At 44.3% G+C, this 15,131-nt stretch overlaps 1 protein-coding gene across 12 annotated transcripts in view; it reads left to right on the top strand.

The window, feature by feature from the left end:
- The window catches only part of UBE2Q2 (ubiquitin conjugating enzyme E2 Q2), a 68,889-nt gene that overhangs the window by 36,233 nt on the left and 17,525 nt on the right, over positions 1 to 15,131 (top strand). For 10 of the 12 annotated variants that reach the window (XR_011380383.1, XR_011380382.1, XM_070053254.1 and 7 more), the window contains 5 exon segments: positions 802 to 942; positions 2,892 to 2,976; positions 6,497 to 6,557; positions 7,262 to 7,352; positions 14,026 to 14,084. Coding sequence is in view for 10 of the 12 variants with exons in the window: in XM_070053254.1 (XP_069909355.1) it covers positions 802 to 942; positions 2,892 to 2,976; positions 6,497 to 6,557; positions 7,262 to 7,352; positions 14,026 to 14,084 (437 nt within the window). In the remaining 2 variants the exon portion in view is untranslated. 12 annotated transcript variants of the gene reach the window in all.

Consider the following 15,131-nt stretch of genomic DNA (forward strand, 5'->3'; position numbering starts at 1 on the left):
TCCTACTATTTTGCATATGAGGATTTTGTATTTGTTTTTTGTGCTAGCTATAAGTGAAAGTGGCATTGTTGTGCCTAAATTTGTGCATGCATTTTAGGCTACTTTTTTTTTTAAGATTTTATTTATTTATTTGAAAGGTAGAGTTACAGACAGTGAGAGGGAGAGACAGAGAGAAAGGTCTTCCTTCCATTGGTTCACTCCCCAAATGGCTGCTACGGCTGGAGCTGCGCCGATCCAAAGCCAGGAGCCAGGAGCTTCTTCTTGGTCTCCCATGTGGGTGCAGGGACCCAAGGACTTGGGCCATCCTCCACTGCCTTCCCAGGCCCCAGCAGAGAGCTGGACTGGAAGAGGAGCAACCGGGACTAGAACCAGCGCCCAATGGGATGCTGGTGCCGCAGGCGGAGGATTAACTTACTGTCCCAGGGTGCCAGCCCCTAGGCTACTTTCCTACAATAGAATTCTAGAAGGCCCAGGTCCTGGAATAGCATGTGAGTAGTTAAGGTTCTTTTTACTTTCTGCAGAATTGTTTCAAAAATTTCTCTAATGAGGACATTCAAAAGATGGAGATTTGGTAATAGTGGTGACATTGTAAAGCTATAAAATATGCTCTGCTGAGAGTCTAGCTTTTAAACAAAATACAAGGAATGAAAAGAGGGAGCTTTCTGAATTGAATGTGGAGGCTGTTCTCCCTGCCCCATTGAGTTTATTTTGTCTGCCTTTCCTCATCCCTGTTCAGCTGAGGATAATTTTTCTGCTGCAGGAAAATAGTTTGAATAGGCTAATATTTTCTTCTTTTTGTAGGATATAGAAGACTTAGATCACTATGAGATGAAGGAAGAAGAGCCTATTAATGGGAGAAAGTCAGAGGATGAAGGAATTGAAAAAGAAAACTTGGCCATATTAGAGAAGATTAGGAAGAGTCAAAGGCAAGACCATTTAAATGTGAGTGTGTGCGTGCCCAGCACCTAGACTCTGACACTCAGCAGTCTCCTAGGACCCCAGTCTCGGCTCCGCTCCTCCAGTCCTGCCTCGGTGGGGGACCCAGTCCTGTGTTTTGTTGCCCTGCCTTTTCTTTGCTGACAGCCACTTTCTACCTGGGTCATCTGCCTTCCTTTCTAGCCTGTTTGTTATCCTCCTCTTGTGGGGTCAGAATATTCAAATCCAGTCTCTTCTACAAAGTGCTGCCCAATTCTTCCTTCTCTGTGAGCTGACCTTCGGCCTGTCCTGTCCTTTTTGTTCTGTTTCTTTAGACTTACCACCACCTTTCTGTGTAACAGCGTAGGAGTGTGAAGTCAAACACAACAGTGAGGCTTCGGTTTCTTTCACTCTAAAATGTAGATGTACAATAGGGATCTTTTAGATGGTTGCTGTGAAAAATAAATGAGAATGATACATAAAAAATCACCCTGAGGAGTAGGGGTCCACCAGATGATGCTCTGAGTGCTCGCTGCTTCCTGCCTTGAATTGGCACTCTGAGGACCACTTTGTTTTGTGTCCCATCCATAGGGAACGACTTGTTGTGTAAATAGATGCCAAGTGTGCGGTACAGTTCTTCAGTCTTGTTTAGTGTATTAATTTACTTGGCAGTGTAAGAAATAGTTTATTAGTTAGCTTTTCACTACTAGAACAGATACCTAGGGCAAACTATGTTCCAAAGGTAAGAGATGTATTTTGGATCATGGTTGTGGAGGTGCAGGGTTTGAACAGTGTGGTGCAGAATCTCGTGAGGGCTCACGGGCTGCATCACGTATTGGCAGGAGTGTGTGTATCTCTGTCCTTAGGATTCCGTCAGCATTGCACTCCAGTGTTCCGGTCTAACCACTTTCCAGGGGTCTCATTTGTAAGCACCATAGCTGGATTAAGTTGCCGCCATCTCAATAGCATGAACGTAAGACATTGCGGATCAAACTCCTGCATGAGTTTGCAGGGAGAAATCATAAGCAACAGCCTACAGCCAAGAAATTAAGCCACGCCTATATCTTGGTTATTTTTTTAAAAGGTGGCATCTGAATTGATACTTTACGGCACTTTCTGTGTGCTACCGATTTGAACACTTTGACACTAAATGCTAAATACTTCATACTTCATATGCTTTCTCAATTCTCATAGCCAATGTGTAGAATTATATTCATATTTTAAAGATGTGAAAATCAGGGTTTAAACCAGTTTCAAGTCACATTGTAGGAAGTAGTATCCTAATGAACTTGATCTTTTTCCACTCAAAGTGTGGTGCAACCTTTAAATCTTTGGATTTTACATGATATTTAAAAGGTAAGGTGTTGGCACTTTGTTTTTTTTTTCTTTTTTTTTTTATCTTTGGAGAAGTTCCAGCACTGCAAAGGATGAAGCTTGCTGCATGCAGAAAAACCTAATTTCTCAGTTTCTTAGTATGTAAGCAGGACCTTCACTTCTCCACTGTACCATTTTTGCTTACAGTCTGATTAACGGAACTCTGTCTTAGTAATAATGTGTCATTCAAACACTGGTGAAATTTAGACTCAGAATTCCACACCATTGGAGGGTCTGTGCTGCTCTGGACATGTTGACTAGACCTTTTTTTCTCATGATAAACAGTAAATGAGCCAGACTTGAAATTTCATAATCCTTCATTTAATCCAACTTAATTTTTTGGCTTCTTAAGTGGTATGAATATTTTTATAATCTCATTGTAAACTTTTAAAAATTTTATTTAAGTTACACAAGTTTCATGTACTTCATATATATATATATATATATATATATATATATATATATAGAACATTTAGGAACACAGTGATACTTCCCACCCACCCTTTTTCTTCTCCCCTCTCCTATTCCCACTCTTAATTTTCATTGTAAACTTTTATAACAGGAATTACCATGCCAGTTAAACAGTAAGTTTTGTGTTTCAGGGTGCGGTGTCTGGGTCAGTGCAAGCTTCAGACAGACTGATGAAAGAGCTCAGGGACATATACAGATCACAGAGTTACAAGACAGGTAAGATCCTCTGCTTCTCTGCTGTCGCTGTTCTTTTCTTCTACTTCTTCTTTTTTTTTCTTTAAGATTTACTTATTTACTTGAGAGGCAGAGTTAGAGAGAGAGAGAGGGAGGGAGGGAGAGACAGAGAGGTCTTCCGTATGCTGGCTCACTCCCCAAATGTCCACAACAGCCAGAGCTGGGTCTGTCTGAAGCCAGGAGCTTCTTCCGAGCCTCCCATGCGGGTGCAGGGGCCCAAGCACTTGGGCCATCCTCTATTGCTTTCCCAGGCCATAGCAGGGAGCTAGATTTTTAGTGGAGCAGCCAGGACTCAACTGGTGCCCATATGGGATGCTGGCACTGTAGCTGGATGCTTGACCCACTGTGCCACAGCGTGGGTCTCTGCTGTTGTTTTCTATTTTCAGATAATTGGCATTTCTTAGAATTTAACTGGTGAGGAATGGAAATGTTCATTAACTTTATGTAAGGGACATAAAACTCCAATTTAATCAAGTTCCAGAAAGATGTAGGAGGTAAAAGATTTATTTATCTATTTGAAAGTCTGAATTACCGAGAGAGAGGGAGAGATGGAAAGATCTTCCATCTGCTGATTCACTCCCCAGATGGTCACGACTGAGCCAGGCGAAAGCCAAGAGCTTCGTCTCGGTCTCCCATGTGGATACTAGGGTTGAAACACCTGGACCATGTTCTGCTGCCTTTCCCAGGCTGTTAGCAGGGATCTGGATTGGAAATGGAACAGCTGGAACACGGTATGGCATGCTGGCATCCCAGGAGGTGGCTTTACCTGCTGTGCCACAATGCCAGCCCTGATATATCATGATTTTGTCTTCTTTCTGATAGAATTCTTAGGTGATTAAAAAAAAAAAAGACTTATTTTAAAGGCAGAATAACAGAGAGTGAGACAGAGTGAGAGATAATTCCATCTGCTGGTTCACTTTCCAAATGGCTGTGAGAGCTGGGGCTGGGGCCTGGCTGAAGTCAGGGACTGGGAACTCCATCCTGATCTCTTACAAGGGTGGCAGGGGCCCCGGTACTTTTTTGGTGCCTTCTTAGGCACATTGGTAGGAAGCTGGATTGGAGATGGAGTAGCTAGGGCTTGAGCCAGCACTCTGATAAGGGGATGCTGGCATCATGAATGGCAGCTTAAGCCTGCTGCACTACAATACCAGCCCCTCTTAAGTGATTTTCAATCTTTTGTCAAAAGCATAAGTTTTATATCTTTGGAGGGTAAATAAGATTAATATATTTTGGGGCCGGCACTGTGGCACACTGAGTTAATCCTCCGCCTGCGGTGCCAGCATCCCGTATGGGCGCCAGTTCTAGTCCCGGCTGCTCCTCTTCCAGTCCAGCTCTCTGCTGTGGACCAGGAGGGCAGTCCTTGGGCCCTGCACCCACATGGGAGACCAGGGAGAAGCACTTGGCTCCTGGCTTCAGATCGGTGTAGCTCCGGCTGTAGCAGCCATTTGGGGGGTGAACCAACAGAAGGAAGACCTTTCTCTCTCTCTCTCTCACTGTAACTCTACCTGTCAAATAAATAAATCTTAAAAAAATAAAAAAAGATTAATATATTTCATTACATAAACAAAGAACTATTGCCAAGTTAAACTTTAGACTTCTTTCTTCCCCTTCCAGCCTCCTGTTTTGGAAACATTATCCTGAACTTTTGTTACAATAGTTACAGTAATTCCATTTCATAGGTTTACAGGTATTCTTTCTTACAAGTGAGACCTTTGCATAGTGTGGAATCTCTCTCCCTAGAAGTAAATTGTGTGATATTATTAAGAGATTGTAACAGTATTAAGGCAAAGAACACTTTTTTTTTTTTTTAAGATTGATTTATTTGAAAGGCAGAGTTACAGTAAGAAAGAAGGAGAAACAGACAAAGAGGTCTTCTATCTGCTGATTCACTCCCCAAATGGTCACAATGGCCAGGACTGGGCCAGGCCAAAGCCAGGAGCCCGTAACTCCATCTGGGTCCCCCATGTGGGTGGCAGGGTCAAGCACTTAGGGCATCTTCTGTTGGTGCATTAACAGGGAGCTGCCATGGGAGTAGAGCAGCTGGGACTTGAACTGGCACTCATGGGTTGCTGGCCTCTCAGGTAGTGGCTTAACCTGCTACTCCACAACACTGTCCCCAAGAACCAACTTTTAATTTGGAAAGACAGCGGTGGGGCTGGCATTGTGGTGCAGTGGGTTAAGTTGCTGCTTATGGTGCCTGTATCCCATGTCGAAATGCCAGTTGGAGTCCCAGCTATGTTGATACAGGTTCCAACTATTGAATCCTTGGGTCCCTGTCAACCCATGTGGGAGACTTGGAATGGAGTTCCTGGTTCCTGGCTTCTGGGCCCAGCACTAGCTGTTGCAAGCATATAGAGGGTGGACCAGTGGATGGAAGATAACACACACACATACACATACACACACTCACTCACTCTCCTCCCTCTCCCCTCTCCCCTTCCTGCTCCCCTTCCCCCTCCCCCTCCCTCCCTCCTTCTTTCTGTCGCTCTGCCTTTCAAAAAGATATAGTTAGCATTATGATCTATTCTAGAATTCTCAGAATGATCAAATCAAAATCAATTAGAATGTGCTTTAAAAAAAAAAAATCCCTGGCTTTATAGATTATAAGATAAACAAAACTTCTATTTCAAATTATGAGAGGTTTGTGTCCTAATAGTTTTTCTTGTGAGAAGTCTAAAGTTTATTTGTAGAAACCTGTTTAAAGTACAGTTAAATATTTGAATGCCAATTTTATCTTTAAATGTTAAGTAAACACTTCCTTGTTTCTGTTTTTGTGATAACAAGTTACTCAGATGTTGGGTGGAATTGGTTAAATTACAATATAGCTATAAAATAAATTACTACCATTATTGTAAAAGTTGATAGTAGTTTTATGTATACTAACTTGGAGGAAAAATACCCCAGAAAGTTGAAGATAGGGCTGGTGTAGTGGGGTACGGGGTTGAGCCATTGCTTGTGACGCTGGCATCCCATATCGGAGTGCACGTTTGACTTCTAGCCACTCTGCTTCCAGTTGAGCTTCCTGCTGATTTGCGTAGAAGTGCTTGGGTCGCTGCTCCTAATAGGGGAGATCCAGATGGAATTCCTGGCCCAGTCCTCACTGTTGGACCCATTTGGGGAGCAACGCAGCAGTTATAACATTTCCTAGCCCCTGCTTTTGCCTTTCAAATAAATAAACAAAAGATGATAAAAATATATGTGGAATTCCTTTTATAGAAGTGATTATATGTGCCAAGAAGAAATAGCTTAAGTATGTATGATTTTACATAATACATTTCTTCCTCTCAATGTTAAGCAGTTTCTCAGTTTATTAATGAATCAATGGCTTTAATTATGTTAAATTCTCAGCTGCAGTTGATAAAATACTTACAATATAGCTTTTTGTTCCATGGCTTAATAGCAAAATTTCTAGCTTTCATTGGCTATTTAATGTATACATTTATACCAGAATAATAGTTATTGATTGAAAGAAGAATAATGAACGTGCCCTCTCTTTCTCCAGGGATTTATTCAGTGGAACTGATAAATGACAGTTTATATGACTGGCACGTTAAACTGCAGAAGTAAGTGTCTTTTTTGTGCTAATCCACTCTTTGCTATGGTGGTTGTCACAGTGGAGTTTGGTCCCTCCTTATTTGATAGCTTTGTACTATGGCATTTACTTAGAGCTTTAGAACTTGTTTCCATGGAACTTGTTCTTAAATTGTTAAGAATCAACTGTTTCTGAGGCTTAATATTCATGAAGTGCGAAATAGGACCAGCTGTGGGGAAAAAGTATTGGTGAGACAATGGGAACTTAGAAACAAGGGTGAATATAATGACTTGATGAGACCGACAGTGATACCATTAATTTTGAAATAAAGGATTTGAGTGGACCTGTAAATACAGAAGAACAGTTGTAGGCAAATTTAGATTTTGTTAGTGATTTGACTTTCTGTGGTCTCTACTTGAACTTCTTGGCTAATATAATTTTTAGGACATGCTAAAATTTGTTATTGAGAAAATTATGTACATGTGACTGTTTTCCTTTAGAATGGCTTTGAATCCCTTTATTAGAATAGATCTAGATTACTGTGAACTCTTTTTGGGTATTTATTCCCAAAGTGCTAGAGGCCTTCATGACCTATTTTCCTGGAGCTATAGAAAAACTTGCCTTTTTCTGGAACTACCCTAGGGGCTCTGTGTTAGTTATTGGACAGGTTCGTTCTTGAGTTTAGTGACATTCTTTTAACTTTTTCTTTGAACTGTTTTTTGTTGTAATTCGTAGGGTTGACCCTGATAGTCCTTTGCACAGTGATCTTCAGATCTTAAAAGAAAAAGAAGGCATAGAATATATTTTGCTTAACTTCTCTTTTAAGGTAAGAAAATAGTAACGGGACTGCAGATGCTTTTGATGTAAGTACATTTGTTACAGGTGCTTTAGAGAACAATGTGGCGTGTTTGGAAGAGAGGAGTTACTTAGACTTTATGGACATAGGCGTATGCCCTGCACAAGATGAATACTTGGGCGCACCAGTATTGGGGACAGATGCAGAATGTTGAGTAGCATGGTTTATAATAGCTTGACACAAAATAATCCCAATGTCCATTCCAATAAAATGTACAATTGTGTTCATAAAATGGAATATTCATATAGCTGTGTGCAACAAGATAAATGCATCTTTTTTTTTTTTTTCTTTTGACAGGCAGAGTTAGAGAGACAGAGAGAAAGGTCTTCCTTCCATTGGTTCACTCCCAAAATGGCTGCTACGGCCGGAGCTGCGCTGATCCAGAGCCAGGCACTTCCTCCTGGTCTCTCATGCGGGTGCAGGGCCCAAGGACCTGGGCCATCCTCCACTGCACTCCCGGGCCACAGCAGAGAGCTGGTCTGGAAGAGGAGCAAACGGGACAGAATCCGGCACCCCATCCAGGACTAGAACCTGGGGAGCCGGCACCACAGGTGGAGGACTAGCCTAGTGGAGCCACGGTGTCGGCCATGATGAATGCATCTTAAACAGTGTTGAACAGAAGTTGTTTTGTAAGATGCCATTTATATAGAGGTCTGAAATAGGCAAAACTAATATTGTTAGAGTGTATATTCTCAGAGGAGGCAGCATCACCCCCAGTCGGGTGAAAGTTGGTTCTTGGAGTGAAAAACATCTTAGATATTATAATGATCTGCAGCCCTCTAAGGGGTTCCAGGGACAGGTGTTGGGCAGTTAAAATTCTGCTTATGGGGCCGGCACTATGGTGTAATGGGTAAAGCTGCCACCTGCAGCACTGGCATCCCATATAGGCACTGGTTCAAGTTCCGGCTGCTCCACTTCCAATCCAGCTCTCTGCTATGGCCTGGGGAAGCAGTGGAAGAAGGCCCAAGTCCTTGGGTCCCTGCACTTGCATGGGAGACCCGGAGGAAGCTCCTGGCTCCTGGCTTTGGATCAGCACAGCTCCTGCCTTTGCAGCCAATTGGAGAGTTAACTAGTGGATGGAAGACATCTCTCTCTGCCTCTTTTTCTCTCTCTGTAATTTTGACTTTCAAATAAATAAATCTTAAAAAAATGCTGCTTAGGACACTTGTATCCCATATCAGAGTGCCTGGTTTGAAACCTGGCTGTTCTAGTTTCCTACAAATGTGCACCCAGGGAAGACAGCAGATTATGGTCAGTATTTGGGTTCCTCCCACCCACATGGGAGACCAGGGTTGAGTTCTAGGCTTTTGGCTTCATCCTGGTCCAGCCCTGGCTATTGTGGGCATTTGGGGAGTTGAACCAGTAAATGAAGATCTCTGTCTCTGCATTTCAAATAAGAAAATTATAGTAAATCTTAAAAAATAGGCTGCAGAACATAGTGTATCTGTGGTGTGCAGATTGCATGGGAGATAGTAGGTGGTGGAATTAAGAAATTTCCTTTCTACCTCTGCCTTTTTGTAGATCTGCCTTTCAAATACATAAATTTAAAAAAAAAATTTCTACAGAGGCAGAAATGAGAAGAAAGCTGAGAAACCTGGGTTTATGAATTCATCCTTAGGCAATAAAAGACATTATTGCCATACAGGGTAGGAAAAAAGAGTCCATCTGGGTGGGCGTTGGAAACTGAGAGATCCCTGGGGGTCTTTCTGGCTTCTGGCTGTAGTCTGATTCTTGTCCAGAGTATTGGTTACCTGCTTTGCAGTAACTTCTACCTCTTAATTTTATGTACTTTTCTGGTTTTTATATTTAATAAAGCTTCTTCTAAAATGTTAAACAATAAAGATTAAAAATCAGTGGAGGTTGGTGCTGTGGTATAATGGGTGAAGCTGCCGCCTGCGGAGCCGGCATCCCATGTGGGCACCCATTAGAGGCCTATGCTTCTGATCCAGCTCTCTGCTGTGGCCTGGGAAAGCAGCAGATGGCCCAAGTGCTTGGGCCCCTGCACCCACGTGGGAGACCCGGAAGAAGCTCCTGGCTCCTGGCATTGGATTAGTTCAGCTCTGGCTGTTGCGGCCATCTGGAAAGTGGACCAGGGAATGGAAGACCACACCTTTCTCCTTCTCCCTCTACCTGTGCCTCTGCCTCTGCCTCTCTGTAACTCTGCCTTTAAAATAAATAAATTTTAAAAAAAAATCAATGTAATCTGGATAAAATTTTGATTTTGATTTAATACAGAATCTGGATAAAATGTAATGGTTTAGTCTTTAAAATATTGAATGTTTTGTTAAAAAACTAGAAAATGTTCCTAAGGGGCTAGCTTTTAATTATATGGAGCTTCTTTTGACGTGTTCCTTTACATTGAGAAGAAAACTGTTTGCAGTCATTATCTTGCAGACTTTGTTTTTCCACTTCAACTAAGTAGACTTTGCTGCGTTCACTGCTGTGGAGGACTTGGGGATATGAAGACATCTGAAGTATGTTTCAGGGTGGTGGATGGCACAGTGGTTAAGGTGCCATCTGCATTGCATTTGAGTGCCTGGTTCAAGCCCCACTCTGCTGCTGATCCAGCTGCCTTCCTGCATATGCCCTGGGAAGGCAGCAGATGATGGCTCAAGCAGATGATGGGTCCTTGCCACTCATGTCGAAGACCTGGACAGAGTTCTGGACTCCTGGCTTGGCCTGGCTGAATCTTGGCTATTGCCTGGATTAGTGTTTCTGGACCATGGCTCCTGACACCAGAAGGAAAGACCTGGAGGAAATAGGATTGTCCTGAGCTAACTGACTCAACCTTAAGCTGAAATAGCTAAGATATCAGCACTGGGATTCACAAACTATAGAGGACAGCAGGTGTGGCTCAGGTACTACAGGATGGAGCAAGAACAGTGTATGTGGCCGCAGTGTCCACAGTGACTACTGGAAGGTCATGAAGAACAACAGAACTGAGATGTGGTGCAGGCTGGAAAGGGGCAAAAGGAATGGGTGTGGCAGCTTGGTAAATCGGCTGTGCTGTGCTCCGAAGTTGTTTTTGGACTGTTCAGGCCACGTCTGAGTTACTGAGTGGAATTTTGAGGTAGTACTTTAAGAGGTTAATTTAGACAAATTGTTTTTTGCAGTGCTAGGGAACTCTAGTCTGTGGGCCGTAAAAGGCCCACAAATCATTTGGTCTGGCCCTGCCAAGCAACCAAGTCCGGGCTTGAAATTCGTAAGTCTCCAGCAGGCTAATTGTTGATGATTTTGCATGGTTCCATGAATGATGTTACAAAGCATGCAAATGGCCCTTGGCAGAAAAAACGTTCCCCAACCCTGGTTTAGAGAATAGTAACCAGGATTAGGAAGATATTCCATCTGTGTCCTAAGGTTCAACTGAATTTGGAGAAGAGGACGTAGGGGATGAAGATCACTGTGGTCAGTCATTTGTGGGACTGTATGTGGAATCATTAGTTTGAATTGTTTTGAAAGAAAACAAGGACTAAAACTGGAATGAGCCAAATTATAAAGAGGCAGTTTTCAGCTCAGTATAAGAAAGCGATTTGTAACTATGTAGAACCATCCGATGATGTAGTCTTTCAAAAACAGAACATTCTTCATTAAGAATGGCTTAGAAGGCCCACGTGTTACATTGGGAATCAGATAACTTTGAGATCCTGGTATGAGAGTCTCCTGAGTTCCTGAGTTAACAAATATAACTCTAACTTTGATGTCAGCAGTCATTTTCAACCTTACCATCTTATTTCTGTACAATCCTCATGACTTAGGGTGATCCGTGGATGGACCTTAACAAGTAAGACTCCCAGAATTTCATGCAGCGGAAGAACTGTTCTTAAAATGAACTCCATAAAATGAAGGAGTTTGCGCGTGGTCAGTTGAGAGGTTTTGGAGTGACTCTTTGGAGATGGCGTGTTTAAAGAGCCAAGCAATAGATATATGAGGTTGAACTTCACCAAGGTTTGCATCTGTGCTTTTCATTAGGTCTGTTAAATTTTGGGTCAAATGTTGAGTTACTTACGCAAACATACATTGTAACGGTCATTAAATTGGTGTCTTGTGTTGCTGGATTTCTTATTCTTTTCTTTCTTTTTCTTTTGACAGGCAGAGTTAGAGAGACAGAGAAAGGTCTTCCTTCCGTTGGTTCACCCCACAAATGGCCGCTGCGGCCGGCGCACCGCGCTGATCTGAATGCAGGAGCCAGGTGCTTCTCCTGGTCTCCCATGGGGTGCAGGGCCCAAGCACTTGGGCCATCCTCCACTGCCTTTCTGGGCCACAGCAGAGAGCTGGACTGGAAGAGGGGCATCCAGGACTAGAACCCGGTGCCCCCAACTGGGTCTAGAACCTGGGGTGCTGGTGCTGCAGGCAGAGGATTAGCCTAGTGAGCCATGGCTGATTTCTTACTTTTCTAACGTGTAGTAGAAATCTAAGATCATCTATTTTTGCCATCAAAAGTATGCTTTATCTTCTTTGGTATGATTAGGTCTTCATGATTTTTTTATGTTCCTCTGAATGTTATTGAGGGCAGGCAGAGAGGGAGATAAAGTAAGTTACTGAAATCATACTGCTTATTCTCCCTTTAAAACTGTATTTTTGTTTTCCTTGGAAATGGATTAAACAAATTTTGTTTAGATCTCTTACACTCAGCTTTTTTTTTTTTTTTTTTTTTTTTTTTTTTACTTTTTTTTTGTGGTTTTAAACAGTAATTTATGGGGGCAAGCACTGTGGCATGGTAGGCTAAGCTTCTGCCTGTGGCACTGGTATCCTGCTTGGGGGCCGGTTTATGTCCTGGCTATTCCTCTTTCAATCTAGCTACCTGCTAATGCACCTGGGAAAGCAGCAGAGGATAGCCCAAATGAGCTTAGGAGTGGGCCAGCCCCAGCCATTGTAGCCATTTGGGGAGTGAACCAGCAGATGGAAGATCTCTCTCTCCTCCTCTCTCTTTCTGTAACTCTGCCTCTCAAATAATTTTTTTAAATGATTTATTTCAGGAGCTTCTTGCTGGGTCTCCCACAGGGGTGCAGGGGCCCAAGGACTTGGGCCATCCTTCGCTGCTTTCCCAGGTGCATTAGCAGGGAGCTAGATTGAAAGAGGAACAGCCAGGACAAAAACTGGCACCCACATAGGATACCAGCACCACAGGTGGCAGCTTTAACTGCTGAGCCACAGTGTCGGCCCCAAATGTACCATCTTTTAAAAAAAATGTAAGAGGCAGAGAGCACATGCAAGTGCGTGAGCTAGCAGGCTCTGGGTTACTCCACAAATGCTTGTGATGGCTGGGCCTGGGTCAGGCCAGAGCTGGGAGCCAGGAACTCAGCGTTGGTTTGCGTGGAGGTGGCCAGGATCCAGCTACTTGACCATCACTTGCTGCCTCCCAGGGTGCACCCTCGCAGGAAGCTGGAGTTGAGAGCAGAGCTCTGGGACTCAAGCTCAGGCACTGATTAGGGATGCTAGTGTCCCAGCTGGCGTCTCCACCACCAGGTCCAGCCCAGCCCCGATTTGATCCTCTTGTGGGTGACTTCTGCTGGTCTTTGCTACGTGTTCCTTTTTCTTTTGGGTTAACACTTTTTATTCCTGCGGTTTCCCACCTCTGTTATCTTGGTAGCTAAGTGTTCTCCCAGTCTTTCTACAGTCACAATACATGTTCTTGCTTAATATGAATCTATCTTGTGTCTTATTTTCCTCACTTTCTACCTTTTTGCCTTTTCTAGCTTCATTCTGGGTATTTCTTACCTTTTTTCCAGTTTATTAAGCTTTCTTTTAGGTTTGCATAGTGGTTAAACCCACCCATTAAAATTCACTTCAGTATTGCATTTGTTTCTAAATTTCAGAACTTCCATATGGTTCATTCTCGTAATTCTAAGTTAGGTTTTCAGTCTTGTCCTTTCTCCCTTATACTTAGAATTATCTTGAAGTGTCTGCTGACTCGCTCCCGTGTGTGTGTGCCTGTCGCTTGCTCTTTCTGAGCGTGTCCGCTGCAGGCCTCCTGTGGCTGGCTGCCGTGGTGGTGGAACTTCGGCGTGAAGTCCGAGCCTTGCGTGGGTTCTTCCCCACAGAAGCCCCGGGCTGCCTCTGCCAGCCAGGGACGGTGGTGATCAGCAGCTGGACTTCATTCTCTGGGCAGATGCCGGTGTGTCCTTCAGGTCCCAACTTGCAGGCTGTAGACTCATCAGTGCCTCCCCTTGGCGGCCACTGAGCTCCAGTTTTTAATCTCTCTACCTGTGTCTGAGTTCAGTCCCTCTTGATAATCTCTTACCTTTTGGGAAGACAAGCTAAGGGAAAATAGGACTCTGCTCTCTGGGGTGCCTTCTGTTTCTCCTCCTGTTAGCCCTACAGTTCTTACATTGTCCATCTTTTCTAGATGTGGGCCAGAAGATCCATCTAGATGGCCTAGTCATTGGAATGGTTCCTTTGGAGAGCTCTGTTGAAAGTGGAACCTGTACATGTATTTCATCAGTTTACCAAGACATTATTCTATATGGGCTTCTTACGACTTTATACTTCCTTTGGCTTTACATTTTATTTTTGGTACTAATTTTATGATCATTCATCATCAGTAATAAATATGTACATTCATTATAGACTTTTTAAAATCTTCTAAATAGTACAGTTTTAAGGATGTTCTTAGGTTAATTAAACTTGCCTGTTTGCTTTCTAGGATAACTTTCCGTTTGATCCTCCATTTGTCCGAGTGGTGTTACCTGTTCTCTCAGGAGGGTAAGTTGAAGTGGCTGCTTTTTTTTGGATAACGTGCCTCAGGATCGTTTGGAGGTCTGGTTGAATCCTAGGAGGCCTAGGGCATGAGGCTGTGCCCTGGGGGTTCTGACCTAGGACATGAGGCTGTGCCCTGGGGGTTCTGACCTAGGACATGAGGCTGTGCCCTGGGGGTTCTGACCTAGGGCATGAGGCTGTGCCCTGGGGGTTCTGACCTAGGGCATGAGGCTGTGCCCTGGGGGTTCTGACCTAGGACATGAGGCTGTGCCCTGGGGGTTCTGACCTAGGACATGAGGCTGTGCCCTGGGGGTTCTGACCTAGGACATGAGGCTGTGCCCTGGGGGTTCTGACCTAGGACATGAGGCTGTGCCCTGGGGGTTCTGACCTAGGACATGAGGCTGTGCCCTGGGGGTTCTGACCTAGGACATGAGGCTGTGCCCTGGGGGTTCTGACCTAGGACATGAGGCTGTGCCCTGGGGGTTCTGACCTAGGACATGAGGCTGTGCCCTGGGGGTTGAGGCCTAGGACATGAGGCTGTGCCCTGGGGGTTCTGACCTAGGACATGAGGCTGTGCCCTGGGGGTTCTGACCTAGGGCATGAGGCTGTGCCCTGGGGGTTCTGACCTAGGACATGAGGCTGTGCCCTGGGGGTTCTGACCTAGGACATGAGGCTGTGCCCTGGGGGTTCTGACCTAGGGCATGAGGCTGTGCCCTGGGGGTTCTGACCTAGGGCATGAGGCTGTGCCCTGGGGGTTCTGACCTAGGACATGAGGCTGTGCCCTGGGGGTTCTGACCTAGGACATGAGGCTGTGCCCTGGGGGTTCTGACCAGTAGACCTGGGCGGGAGCGCCTTCGTTTCTGAGGAGTCCCACGTGCAGGCACTGCCGCCGCCCTGGAGCCTGCATTCAGAACTGTTGTGGGTTGATAGGTGGCGTTTAGAGCACCTTCTTAGAAGTATCGCACCATGAAAAGCCACGTGGTTTTCAGACATAAATTGCGATTAGAGGTTGAGTGAGTCCCACATACCTGTGATCCTGCTTCACTTCTAGGA

This window comes from Oryctolagus cuniculus, chromosome 12, assembly GCF_964237555.1.
Source record: "Oryctolagus cuniculus chromosome 12, mOryCun1.1, whole genome shotgun sequence".
In the NCBI taxonomy this organism is placed as follows: Eukaryota; Metazoa; Chordata; class Mammalia; order Lagomorpha; family Leporidae; genus Oryctolagus; species Oryctolagus cuniculus.